Raw genomic sequence first — 14,533 nt, forward strand, 5'->3', positions numbered from 1 at the left:
ACTGGTAGGCACAAATTGAATAGCCTAAAGCATAGGTTTATTTTTTTTTATAAAACATTAGATTATTTCAATCATTACGCTAGCCTTTTAGCCTAAATTGTTTTATTATTCATATTTTAGTCTGTTTAAAAATGCACGTGGAGCATAAACTTTAACACGTTTTGTTGTTGATGTTTGTTGATGTCATTGTTGTCCACCCTTTGTTTTTGACCCATCCATCCCTTAAGAGATTGAGTCACTGACGTGGTCTTCCTGTCTGGGTTGGCGCCCCCCCCCCCCCCCCCCCTTGGGTTGTGCCATGGCGGAGATCGTTGTGGGCTATACTCGGCCTTGTCTTAGGACGGTAAGTTGGTGGTTGGAGACATCCCTCTAGTGGTGTGGGGGCTGTGCTTTGGCAAAGTGGGTGGGGTTATATCCTGCCTGTTTGGCCCTGTCCGGGGGTATCATCGGATGGGGCCACAGTGTCTTCTGATCCCTCCTGTCTCAGCCTCCAGTATTTATGCTGCAGTAGTTTATGTGTCGGGGGGCTAGGGTCAGTCTGTTACATCTGGAGTATTTCTCTTGTCTTATCCGGTGTCCTGTGTGTATTTAAATATGCTCTCTCTAATTCTCTCTTTCTCTCTTTCTGTCTTTCTCTCGGAGGACCTGAGCCCTAGGACCATGCCTCAGGACTACCTGGTATGATGACTCCTTGCTGTCCCCAGTCCACCTGGCCGTGCTGCTGCTCCAGTTTCAACTGTTCTGCCTGCGGCTATGGAACCCTGACCTGTTCACCGGACGTGCTTGTTGCACCCTCGACAACTACTATGATTATTATTATTTGACCATGCTGGTCATTTATGAACATTTTAACATTTTAACATTTTGACCATGTTCTGTTTTAATATCCACCCTGCACAGCCAGAAGAGGACTGGCCACCCCTCATAGCCTGGTTCCTCTCTAGGTTTCTTCCTAGGTTTTTGGCCTTTCTAGGGAGTTTTTCCTAGGGAGTTTTTCCTAGCCACCGTGCTTCTTTCACATGCTTTGCTTGCTGTTTGGGGTTTTAGGCTGGGTTTCTGTACAGCACTTTGAGAATATCAGCTGATGTACGAAGGGCTATATAAAAATAAATTTGATTTGATTTGAATTTGACTATCAGCTCATAGTCACATCTACCAGTGACCACCTGCGGTGAGTTGCATCAGTAACACTGACTGCAACTGTCTCAGTGACGCGAATGACCATTGACTATCCATCTGCTTTGCCACTGAGCACAGACGTTACCACATCATGCACATCTTTGGTTTGGTTGAGTGGTCTTCAACCCTGAATCCAATCTAAAAAACAACAACTTTTAGACAGGGTCTTTTGGTTGAAACTTAAATTGAACTGAGACCCACTGTTGCCCACACTGCGATGCCTGGCCGCCAGAGCCAGAGAGATGCGGGTGAGACACATAGATGCAGTGTGCCGACCCTTTACATAACAGCTGGGTCTTTGACTGTCTATAAACCGCAGGATTCACTCTGCCACATTGCCTTGGTCCTTTATGGCAAAATGTGATGATGTAATTTAATTAGGGATAATCTGCCTTGGGCTGATATCAAGACGCAAGATATGGATCATTGATTAGGCACAATGTTATGATATTCTATCTTGTAGACCTTTTGAGGTGACAATAAAGCCTATGTATGGGCTATAAACAATCATAACGGTGAGCCTAATAAATGATAAGATACAGAATGAAATTAGCAAACACTAAAATTGCTCAGTCCAAAATGTGTGTACACTATAGGTCTACATAATTAGTCTGGCTAACACGAACTTCAAGTACATACACTATATATAAAAGTATGGGGACACCCCTTCAACTATTTCAGCCACACCCGTTGTTGACAATGTAATCTCCATAGACAAACATTGGCAGTAGAATGTTAAGAACAAATTCTTATTGACAATGCCTTACTAAAGAGCTCAGTGAGACTGTCATAGGATGCCACCTTTCCAACAAGTCAGTTCGTCAAATTTCTGCCCTGCTAGAGCTGCCCCGGTCAGTTCTGTTATTGTGAAGTGGGAACACTGGTTCAGCCACGACGTAGCCACACAAGCTCACAGAACGGACCGTCAAGTGCTGAAGCGTGTAGCACGTAAAAATCGTCTGTCCTTGGTTGCAACTCTCACTATCGAGTTCCAAACTGCCCCTGGAAGCAACATCAGCACAATAACTGTTTGTTGGGAGCTTCATGAAATGGGTTTCCATGGCTGAGCAGCTGCACACAAGCCTAAGATCACCATGCTCAATGGCAAGCGTCGGCTGGAGGGGTGTAAAGCTTGCCGCCATTGGACTCTGGAGCAGTGAAAACGTCTTCTCTGGAGTGATGAATCACGATTTACCATCTGGCAGTCCGATGGACGAATCTGGTTTTGGCAGATGCCAGGAGAACAACACCTGCTTCAATGCATTGTGCCAACTGTAAAGTTTGGTGGAGGAGGAATAATGGTCTGGGGCTATTTTTCATAGTCTGGGCTAGGCCCCTTAGTTCCAGTGCAGGGAAATCTTAACGCAACATCATACAATGATATTCTAGACGATTCTGTGCTTCCACCTTTGTGGCAACAGTTTGGGGAAGACCCTTTCCTGTTTCAGCATGACAATACCCCTGTGCACAAAGCGAGGTCCATACAGAAATGGTTTGTCGAGATTGGTGTTGAATAACTTGACTAGACTGCACAGAGCCTTGACCTCAACCCCATCGAACAGCTTTGGGATGAATTGTTATGCCGACTACAAGCCATGTCTAACCGCCCAACATCAGTGCCCAACCTCACTAATGCTCTTGTGGCTGAATGGAAGCAAGTCCCCGCAGCAATGTTCCAACATCAAGTGGAAAGCCTTCCCAGAAGAGCGGAGGCTGTTATAGCAGCAAAGGGGGGACAAACTCCATATTAATTCCCATAATTTTGGAATGAGATATTCGCCGAGCAGGTGTCCACATACTTTTGGTCATGTAGTGAACATACAGTAAGTGTACATAGCTTTGCATGCATCAAAGCGAAGGTTGTGTGCGACGTCATTGACTGTGTCATTGACTGACAGATTGCTATAACATATAATGTGGTTAGCTAATACTTAAAATACCTATCCAGGCATTGTAAGATCTTGCATTGGTCAGCAACGCCTGGGAAGAGGACGCGCCCAATAGCATTCATGCTTGCCAGATTCTACCATTCACACGCACGGCGTGCGACATGAGAAAACTGTAGCGCAGTCCAGCGTGAACGTGCAGCTCAGAACATTGCCCCGATCATAGCCCAGTGACAATCACTGAGGTATACAGTGACTTCAGAAAGTATTCACACCCATTTTGTTGTGTTACAGCCTGAATTTAAAATGGATTACATTGAGATTTAGTGACACTGGCCTACACATAATACCCCATAATGTCAAAGTAGAATTATGTTTTTCAATTATTTATTTTTTTACAAATTAATACAAAATTAAAAGCTGCAATGTCTCAGGGAGATTTTCCAATGCCTCACAAAGAAGGGCACTGATTGGTAAATGTGTAAATTTTTTTTTACATTGAACATTATTTTGAGCAAATTATTCTTTACACTATGGCTGGTGTATCAATACACCCAGTAAATACAAAGATACAAGGGTACTTGTACGGAAAAATAAATAAATAAATGTATGAAATGTATGCATTCACTACTGTAAGTTGCTCTGGATAAGAGCGTCTGCTAAATGACTAAAATGTAAAAAAAATGTAATGTACTTCCTAACTCAGTTGCCGGAGAGGGATTTCACCATGAGGCCAATGGTGACTTTAAAACAGTTACACACTTTAATGGCGGTGATAGGAGAAAACTGAGGATGGATCAACAACATTGTAGTTACTCCGCATTACTAACTTAAATGACAGAGTGAAAAGAAAGAAGCCTGTACAGAATAAAAATATTCCAAAACATTCATCCTTTTGGCAATAAAGTAACAATTTTAAATAATGACAAATAAATGTACAAAGCTTTTTGTTTGGGGCAAATCCAACACACACACCGAGTACCACTCTTCATATTTTCAAGCATGGTGGTGATTGCATCAGGTTATGGGTATGCTTATCATTGGCAAGGACTAGGGATTTTTGGGGGATAAAAAGCAATGGAGTATAACTAAGCACAGGCAAAGTAAGTCCTAGAGGAAAATCTGGTTCAGTCTGCTTTCCAACAGACACTGGAAGACAAATTCTCCTTTCAGCAGGACAATAACCTAAAACACAAGGCCAAATATACACTGAAGTTGCATACCAAGACGACATTGAATGTTCCTGTGTGGCCTAGTTACAGCTTTGACTTGGCTGTCTAGCAATGATGGCTGTCTAGCAATGATCAACAACCAACTTTACAGATCTTGAAGAATTAAAAAAGAATAATGTGCAAATATTGTACAATCCAGACATGCAAAGCTCTTAAAGACTAACCCAGAAAGACTCACAGCTGTAATCACTGCCAAAGGTGTGACTCAGGGGTGTGAATACTTATGTAAATGTGATATTTCTGTATGTCATTTTCAATACATTTGATCAAAATGATAAAAACATGTTTTCACTTTATGTGTAGATGGGTGTGAGAGAAAAATCAATTTAATCAATTTTCAATTTCGGCTGTAACACAACAAAATGTGGAACAAGTCAAGGGGTGGGGAGGATGGTTCATAATAATGGCTGGAACGGAGTCAATGGAATAGCATCAATTCCACTCCAGCCATTACCACGAGCCCGTCCTCCCAAATGAAGGTGCCACCAACCTCCTGTGCTGAACCCCAACAGTATGTTACAGACGTGTGCGTGTGTATGGTATACCTGCCGTGTCCGATAGGCGGTGCTTTAGGGTTATTATGGTAATAGGAGCGGGGCTGGAGGGAGATGAGTAGTGACGTCAGCACCCAGGTCGCCAGTACAGTGAAACAAACATGGCGACAGAATGGAGCGGGCAGCAAGGCTACGTTCTGACTCTAATCGTTTTCCTTTGGAGTGCAGTGGGGGGACGCACCGAGACAGCCACTTCGAGTGTCAGCAACAGCGGGAGCCAGGTGCTCGGTATGCGGCTGGAGAGGAGCGACAAACCGGCCTCGACCACTGACGATGGGGTCATCCAGGTAACGGAGGAGAGCACAGTGCAGCTCCGGTTCTACGGTGTGCAGCTCAACTCGGGCACCTGGGCTCAGATACGGTTCACAGAACGAGGGGATGGGAGCGAGGATGGGGGAAACAATAACATCATTGACGACACACCTAACAGCACTTGTGTTGATTTCACAAAAGACTTCAGCATCGCAAACTACATGAACATCAGTAGCCGGGGGACCACGGGGGTACTGAGCATAAACATTAAGCCGCTTCGTAAGAGCGAGCCGCACAAGGAGTACGGGCTGTGCATCAGGAGTTTGGCTGATGGTAGGTGGGCTCTGCTCGGGGATAGCGACGGGAGACTGCGGGTGGTGGAGGGGGAGAAAACTCTCCTCCCCCTGTGGTTCCAGATCATCCTCATCTGCTGTCTGTTGGTGCTGTCTGGCATGTTCAGCGGGCTGAACCTGGGGCTCATGGCTCTGGACCCGATGGAGCTCCGTATAGTCCAGAGTTGTGGCTCAGAGAAGGAGAAGAAATACGCCAGCAAAATTGAGCCCATCCGCAGCAAGGGGAACTACCTTCTCTGTTCTCTGTTGCTTGGCAACGTCTTGGTCAATACTACACTCACCATCCTCCTGGACGACCTGATAGGCTCTGGGCTGGGCGCTGTGGTCGCCTCCACAGTGGGTATTGTGATTTTCGGTGAGATCGTCCCCCAGGCGCTGTGTTCTCGCCACGGGCTGGCGGTGGGCGCCAACACCATCCAGGTGACCAAGTTCTTCATGTTGCTCACCTTCCCCCTCTCCTTCCCCGTCAGCAAGCTCCTAGACGTGCTCCTAGGCCAGGAGATCGGCACTGTGTATAACCGCGAGAAGCTGGTGGAGATGCTCAGGGTGACGGAACCGTACAACGACCTGGTCAAAGAGGAGCTCAACATGATCCAAGGAGCTCTGGAACTCCGGAATAAGACGGTGGAGAGCGTGATGACTCCTCTGGCCCACTGCTTCATGATCCAGAATGACGCGGTCCTCGACTTCAACACCATGTCAGAGATCATGGAGAGCGGCTACACGCGCATCCCCGTGTTCGACGACGAGCGCTCCAACATCGTGGACATCCTGTATGTGAAGGACCTGGCGTTCGTGGACCCTGACGACTGCACCACCCTGAAGACCATCACCAAGTTCTACAACCACCCGGTCCACTTTGTGTTCCACGACACACGGCTGGACTCCATGCTGGAGGAGTTCAAGAAAGGTGTGTATATCTGGAGGGACGGGGGAAGCATGTGTCATACATCACCATATTTACATAAATGGTTGATGTATGGAAAAGTATTTATAATGCATCCGTCACTTCCCATAATCAATACACTCTCACACACACACACACACACACACACACACACACACACACACACTGACATAGATGTGCCCCTGGCTGTATTGATGTGTGTATCGATGAGTGGAATATCTCAACCCAGTTGTCATGGCAGGGAACAAATGTGACACATCACAATCTAGGGGTCATCAACTCTGTCTCTGGATAGCTTCAGGGAATAGGCTTTTGTTCTAGACCTGCACTATTCACACCTGGTTGAATCAGCTGTGTTAGTGCTGGCCTGGAGCTGAAGTCTGTACCTATAACTCTCCAGGAACTCTGCCATAATTAGTTCTGGGTCCATTCTGTTGTCATTTATATAGTAGAGCCACACGGGGAGAGCATTGGGCTAGGACTGCTATCGTCACTCAGTCGTAGGGCTGCTATCGTCACTCAGTCGTAGGGCTGCTATCGTCACTCAGTCGTAGGACTGCTATCGTCACTCAGTCGTAGGGCTGCTATCGTCACTCAGTCGTAGGGCTGCTATCGTCACTCAGTCGTAGGGCTGCTATCGTCACTCAGTCGTAGGGCTGCTATCGTCACTCAGTCGTAGGGCTGCTATCGTCACTCAGTCGTAGGGCTGCTATCGTCACTCAGTCGTAGGGCTGCTATCGTCACTCAGTCGTAGGGCTGCTATCGTCACTCAGTCGTAGGGCTGCTATCGTCACTCAGTCGTAGGGCCGCTATCGTCACTCAGTCGTAGGGCCGCTATCGTCACTCAGTCGTAGGGCCGCTATCGTCACTCAGTCGTAGGGCCGCTATCGTCACTCAGTCGTAGGGCCGCTATCGTCACTCAGTCGTAGGGCCGCTATCGTCACTCAGTCGTAGGGCCGCTATCGTCACTCAGTCGTAGGGCCGCTATCGTCACTCAGTCGTAGGGCCGCTATCGTCACTCAGTCGTAGGGCCGCTATCGTCACTCAGTCGTAGGGCCGCTATCGTCACTCAGTCGTAGGGCTATCCAGGGGCTAGGCTAGCTAGGCTGTTGTAACGCTTCACTCAAAAGTTGTAACGCATGTTATCAACATCAAGTCATTTGATGTTGCATGCTCATTACACAACCTAGGTGGCTAACTATATGCCTAGCCAGTTAGCTGACCCAAACTACAGTTTGTATCATTGTGTGTGTGTGAAGAATGACAATGTCACCAGCTGTCATAACTGTTTATTTAAATATATATATATATAGATATAGATATAGATATAGAGATAGATAGATAGCTAGCTAGCTAGCCTAGGCCTTATTGTGAAGAGGGTCCTAGTGAAGCATCACTGCAGTTGTTATCCAGCACCATCAGAACACACCATAGTGAGCAGAACTGACTAGATGACCTTCGATGGTCTCATTTCTGTGCTCAGAACAGGGATGTAGCCTGGAATCCAAACCGTTATGTACTGCAAATGGTGCATATCAGTTTGAATTCCAGGCTAGGGATGGACAGCTCTGGTCCTGGAGGGCCACTGTTTCTGCTTGTTTACATCCTCAAAGTTTAATCAGAGGCTCGTTCAGACTTGGGATACCAGTTGTGTGTTCTCTCTGGGTGACCAGTGGGTTTACTGGACCAGTTGGGAACAGCTGAACTGTCAGTCTGGAGCTGGGGTCTCGGCTGTAGAGCAAGCTGCTGCTGCCACAGTGCCTGTCCTGCAGACACACAGGATGTGCAGGCTTTTGTTCCATCCCTACATTACACACGAGTAAGGTTGGGAACAAGGTATGGGTGAGGTTTAAGGGTTAGTTGTTGAAGAAGCCTTGTATCTGTGGTTAGACAGCATGGTGACCTAGTGGAGGGATAGTGACAGGTCAGTACTGATCTTCACACCACACAGACAGTCAGAGATCAAAGATGGACGACACTGACTCAGCCTAACAACCACGCATTCAGATCATCGCTGTGGCTAGAATCACCGTGTGACCTCACTCTTCTGACCCACTGGTGTCTCTCTACTCTTTTTTTATTGGCTGGATTGTGACAGTGTGTGAGATGTCAGCCGTGTTGTCAGTGGGAAGGTATACAGTACAGTATATGTGTGTTGGGTTTGGTTGACTCTGATGTTTGTGTGTGTGTTAGGTTGACTGACTCAGCCAATCAATTCCCACTGTGTGTTCGCTGTCCCTTTAAGTGCAGGCTGAAAATACAATAGGGTATATCACACTCAATATTATACATGTGACAGAGCTTGTAAAATACACAGAACAGTGTGTTCCCAACACCTGAGAGGATAAGAGCGGAGAGGAGGATAAGAGCGGAGAGGAGGATAAGAGCAGAGAGGAGGATAAGAGAAGGGGAGGAGGATAAGAGAAGGGGAGGAGGATAAGAGAAGGGGAGGAGGATAAGAGCGGAGAGGAGGATAAGAGCGGAGAGGAGGATAAGAGCGGAGAGGAGGATAAGAGCGGAGAGGAGGATAAGAGCGGGTAGGAGGATAAGAGCGGAGAGGAGGAGGATAAGAGTGAGGAGGAGGATAAGAGAAGGGGAGGAGGATAAGAGCGGAGAGGAGGATAAGAGAAGGGGAGGAGGATAAGAGCGAGGAGGAGGATAAGAGCGGAGAGGAGGATAAGAGAAGGGGAGGAGGATAAGAGAGGAGGATAAGAGAAGGGGAGGAGGATAAGAGCGGAGAGGAGGATAAGAGAAGGGGAGGAGGATAAGAGAGGAGGATAAGAGAAGGGGAGGAGGATAAGAGCGGAGAGGAGGATAAGAGAAGGGGATGAGGATAAGAGCGGAGATGAGGATAAGAGCGGAGAGGAGGTGAAGAGCGGGGAGGAGGATAAGAGCGAGGAGGAGGATAAGAGAGGAGGATAAGAGAAGGGGATGAGGATAAGAGCGGGGAGGAGGATAAGAGAGGAGGAATAGTAAACCAGGAGAATGAGTGGATTACCCCTTTCTGTCTCTCTCTATCCCCATCCCCCTTTCTTGTATGGACTTCGAGCTTAATGAGAGGAGGACTGGGGGAAGAACCACAGATCAGAACAGACTCGGGAGGGGGAGGAGTGATGTTATGTGACTTACTATATACAGTACACTTAAGTAGGTTACCCCCAGTACCCTAACACCCAGGAACCAGGAATAGTCTCTCCTCTCAATCTTCAGATATTTCACAACACCATTGACTCCAGCTGATTGACTGACTGACTACAGTACTGACTGACTGACTACAGGACTGACTGACTGATTGTCCACAGTACTGACTGACTGACTGACTGACTGACCCCAGTCCTGACTGACTGACTGATTGACCCCAGTCCTGACTGACTGACTGATTGACCCCAGTCCTGACTGACTGACTGATTGACCCCAGTACTGACTGACTGACTGATTGACCCCAGTACTGATTGACCCCAGTACTGACTGACTGACTGACCCCAGTACTGACTGACTGACCCCAGTCCTGACTGATTGACTGACTGACTGATTGACCCCAGTACTGACTGACTGATTGTCCACAGTACTGACTGACTGATTGACCCCAGTACTGACTGACTGATTGACCCCAGTACTGACTGACTGACTGACCCCAGTACTGACTGACTGACTGATCCCTGTACTGACTGACCCCAGTACTGACTGACTGACTGATTGACCCCAGTACTGACTGATTGACCCCAGTACTGACTGACCCCAGTACTGACTGACCCCAGTACCGACTGACTGATTGACCCCAGTACTGACTGACTGACTGACCCCAGTCCTGACTCATTGACCCCAGTCCTGACTGACTGACTGACCCCAGTCCTGACTGACTGACTGACCCCAGTCCTGACTGACTGACTGACCCCAGTCCTGACTGACTGATTGACCCCAGTCCTGACTGACTGATTGACCCCAGTCCTGACTGACTGATTGACCCCAGTCCTGACTGACTGACTGACTGATTGACCCCAGTACTGACTGACTGATTGACCCCAGTACTGACTGACCCCAGTACTGACTGACTGATTGACCCCAGTACTGACTGACTGATTGTCCACAGTACTGACTGACTGACTGACCCCAGTACTGACTGACCCCAGGACTGACTGACTGACCCCAGGACTGACTGACTGACCCCAGGACTGACTGACTGACCCCAGGACTGACTGACTGACTGACCCCAGGACTGACTGACTGATTGTCCACAGTACTGACTGACTGATTGTCCACAGTACTGACTGACTGATTGTCCACAGTACTGACTGACTGATTGTCCACAGTACTGACTGACTGATTGACCCCAGTCCTGACTGACTGATTGACCCCAGTCCTGACTGACTGACTGATTGACCCCAGTACTGACTGACTGACTGATTGACCTCAGTCCGGACTGACTGACTGATTGACCCCAGTCCTGACTGATTGATTGACCCCAGTACTGACTGACTGATTGACCCCAGTACTGACTGACTGACTGATTGCCCACATTACTGACTGACTGACTGACCCCAGTACTGACTGACTGATTGACCCCAGTACTGACTGACTGACTGACCCCAGTACTGACTGACTGACTGACTGTCCACAGTACTGACTGACTGACTGTCCACAGTACTGACTGACTGACTGTCCACAGTACTGACTGACTGACTGTCCACAGTACTGACTGACTGACTGTCCACAGTACTGACTGACTGACCCCAGTCCTGACTGACTGACTGATTGACCCCAGTACTGACTGACTGATTGACCCCAGTACTGACTGACCCCAGTACTGACTGACTGATTGTCCACAGTACTGACTGACTGATTGTCCACAGTACTGACTGACTGACTGTCCACAGTACTGACTGACTGATTGACCCCAGTACTGATTGACTGATTGACCCCAGTACTGACTGACTGACTGACCCCAGGACTGACTGACTGACTGACTGACTGACCCCAGTACTGACTGACTGACTGTCCACAGTACTGACTGACTGACTGACTGTCCACAGTACTGACTGACTGACTGTCCACAGTACTGACTGACTGACTGTCCACAGTACTGACTGACTGACCCCAGTCCTGACTGACTGACTGATTGACCCCAGTACTGACTGACTGATTGACCCCAGTACTGACTGACCCCAGTACTGACTGACTGATTGTCCACAGTACTGACTGACTGACTGTCCACAGTACTGACTGACTGACTGTCCACAGTACTGACTGACTGATTGACCCCAGTACTGATTGACTGATTGACCCCAGTACTGACTGACTGACCCCAGGACTGACTGACTGATTGACCCCAGTACTGACTGACCCCAGTACTGACTGACTCCAGTACTTACTGACTGACTCCAGTACTGACTGACTGACTGATTGACCCCAGTACTGACTGACTGATTGACCCCAGTACTGACTGACCCCAGGACTGATTGACTGACTGACCCCAGGACTGATTGACTGACTGACCCCCGTACTGACTGACTGACTGACTGACCCCAGTCCTGACTGACTGATTGACCCCAGTACTGACTGACTGATTGACCCCAGTACTGACTGACTGACTGACTGATTGACCCCAGTACTGACTGACTGATTGACCCCAGTACTGACTGACTGACTGTCCACAGTACTGACTGACTGACTGTCCACAGTACTGACTGACTGATTGACCCCAGTACTGATTGACTGATTGACCCCAGTACTGACTGACTGACCCCAGGACTGACTGACTGATTGACCCCAGTACTGACTGACCCCAGTACTGACTGACTCCAGTACTTACTGACTGACTCCAGTACTGACTGACTGACTGATTGACCCCAGTACTGACTGACTGATTGACCCCAGTACTGACTGACCCCAGGACTGATTGACTGACTGACCCCAGGACTGATTGACTGACTGACCCCCGTACTGACTGACTGACTGACTGACCCCAGTCCTGACTGACTGATTGACCCCAGTACTGACTGACTGATTGACCCCAGTACTGACTGACTGACTGACTGATTGACCCCAGTACTGACTGACTGATTGACCCCAGTACTGACTGACCCCAGTACCGACTGACTGATTGACCCCAGTACTGACTGACTGACTGATTGTCCACAGTACTGACTGACTGACTGACCCCAGTACTGACTGACTGACTGATCCCTGTACTGACTGACTGACCCCAGTACTAACTGACTGACTGATTGACCCCCAGTACTGACTGATTGACCCCAGTCCTGACTGACTGACTGATTGACCCCAGTACTGACTGACCCCAGTACTGACTGACCCCAGTACCGACTGACTGATTGACCCCAGTACTGACTGACTGACCCCAGTCCTGACTGACTGACTGACCCCAGTCCTGACTGACTGACTGATTGACCCCAGTACTGACTGACTGATTGACCCCAGTACTGACTGACCCCAGTACTGACTGACTGATTGACCCCAGTACTGACTGACTGATTGTCCACAGTACTGACTGACTGACCCCAGTACTGACTGACCCCAGTACTGACTGACCCCAGGACTGACTGACCCCAGGACTGACTGACTGATTGACCCCAGGACTGACTGACTGATTGACCCCAGTACTGACTGACTGATTGACCCCAGTCCTGACTGACTGATTGACCCCAGTCCCGACTGACTGAATGACCCCAGTACTGACTGATTGACCTCAGTACTGACTGACTGACTGATTGACCTCAGTACTGACTGACTGACTGATTGACCTCAGTCCCAACTGACTGACTGATTGACCCCAGTCCTGACTGATTGACCCCAGTCCTGACTGACTGATTGACCCCAGTCCTGACTGACTGATTGACCCCAGTCCTGACTGACTGACCCCAGTCCTGACTGACTGACTGACCCCAGTACTGACTGACTGACTGACCCCAGTACTGACTGACTGACCCCAGTACTGACTGACTGACTGTCCACAGTACTGACTGACTGACCCCAGTCCTGACTGACTGACTGACTGACCCCAGTACTGATTGACTGACTGATTGACCCCAGTACTGACTGACTGATTGACCCCAGTACTGACTGACCCCAGTACTGACTGACTGACTGACTGATTGACCCCAGTACTGACTGACTGACTGTCCACAGTACTGACTGACTGATTGACCCCAGTTCTGATTGACCCCAGTACTGACTGACTGACTGACCCCAGTACTGACTGACTGACTGACTGATTGACCCCAGTACTGACTGACTGATTGACCCCAGTACTGACTGACCCCAGTACTGATTGACTGACTGACCCCAGGACTGATTGACTGACTGACCCCCGTACTGACTGACTGACTGTCCACAGTACTGACTGATTGATTGTCCACAGTACTGACTGATTGATTGTCCACAGTACTGACTGACTCACTGTCCACAGTACTGATTGACTGACTGTCCACAGTACTGATTGACTGACTGACCACAGTACTGACTGACTGACCCCAGTACTGACTGACTGACTGACCCCAGGACTGATTGACTGACTGACCACAGTACTGACTGACTGACTGACCCCAGTACTGACTGATCTTGGTCTCGTCACAGTCTCACTCGGAAACACTAGGTCTGGGTATTTTCTGCTTCTTGGTGTTGTGGGTTCTAGCCTTGACTGTCTCTGGTGTTCACCCTTCTAGGTAAATCTCACCTGGCCATCGTTCAGAAAGTCAACAGCGAGGGGGAGGGGGATCCCTTCTACGAGGTGCTGGGATTGGTCACCTTGGAGGATGTCATCGAGGAGATCATCAAATCAGAGATACTGGACGAGTCCGACCTTTATAGTGAGTCAACATCAACCAACCCTGATTGAAACTACACATGGACAATGGATCAGTCCAGAGTCAATTTACTTATTCTGTAGTGAACTGGAGTGTAATGAGTTAAATTATGGATGGAAATTGGTTTTGTTTCCAACCCTGTTCTAAGACATCTGATTCTACGAAGCAGCTTCTCCTCAGGACCTTGACTAACTGAATCGTGTGTTCAAGTGTAGGGCTGGAGCAAAAGCCTACCTATCAGCTCTTCAGGAGGAGTTGTGTTGTATTGAAACAGAGGCAGCGTTGCAGTTTCCCAACACACATCGCCTTCAGAATGCCAACCCCTCCGCCAATTTCATACTCCCATCTCC

General features: G+C 48.5%; 1 protein-coding gene across 1 annotated transcript in view; it reads left to right on the plus strand.

Moving 5' to 3' along the window:
* The first annotated feature begins 299 nt into the window (after positions 1-299).
* cnnm4a (cyclin and CBS domain divalent metal cation transport mediator 4a) overlaps positions 300-14,533 on the plus strand; it is a 30,239-nt gene continuing 16,005 nt past the window's right edge. Inside the window, exons 1-2 of the mRNA XM_082956008.1 lie at positions 300-6,366; positions 14,043-14,186. Coding sequence (XP_082812134.1) covers positions 4,953-6,366; positions 14,043-14,186 — 1,558 coding nt within the window. The 5' untranslated portion in view covers positions 300-4,952. The remainder of the gene's footprint in view (positions 6,367-14,042; positions 14,187-14,533) is intronic.

This window comes from Salmo salar, chromosome 01, assembly GCF_965601325.2.
Source record: "Salmo salar chromosome 01, fSalSal1, whole genome shotgun sequence".
Classification (NCBI taxonomy): Eukaryota; Metazoa; Chordata; class Actinopteri; order Salmoniformes; family Salmonidae; genus Salmo; species Salmo salar.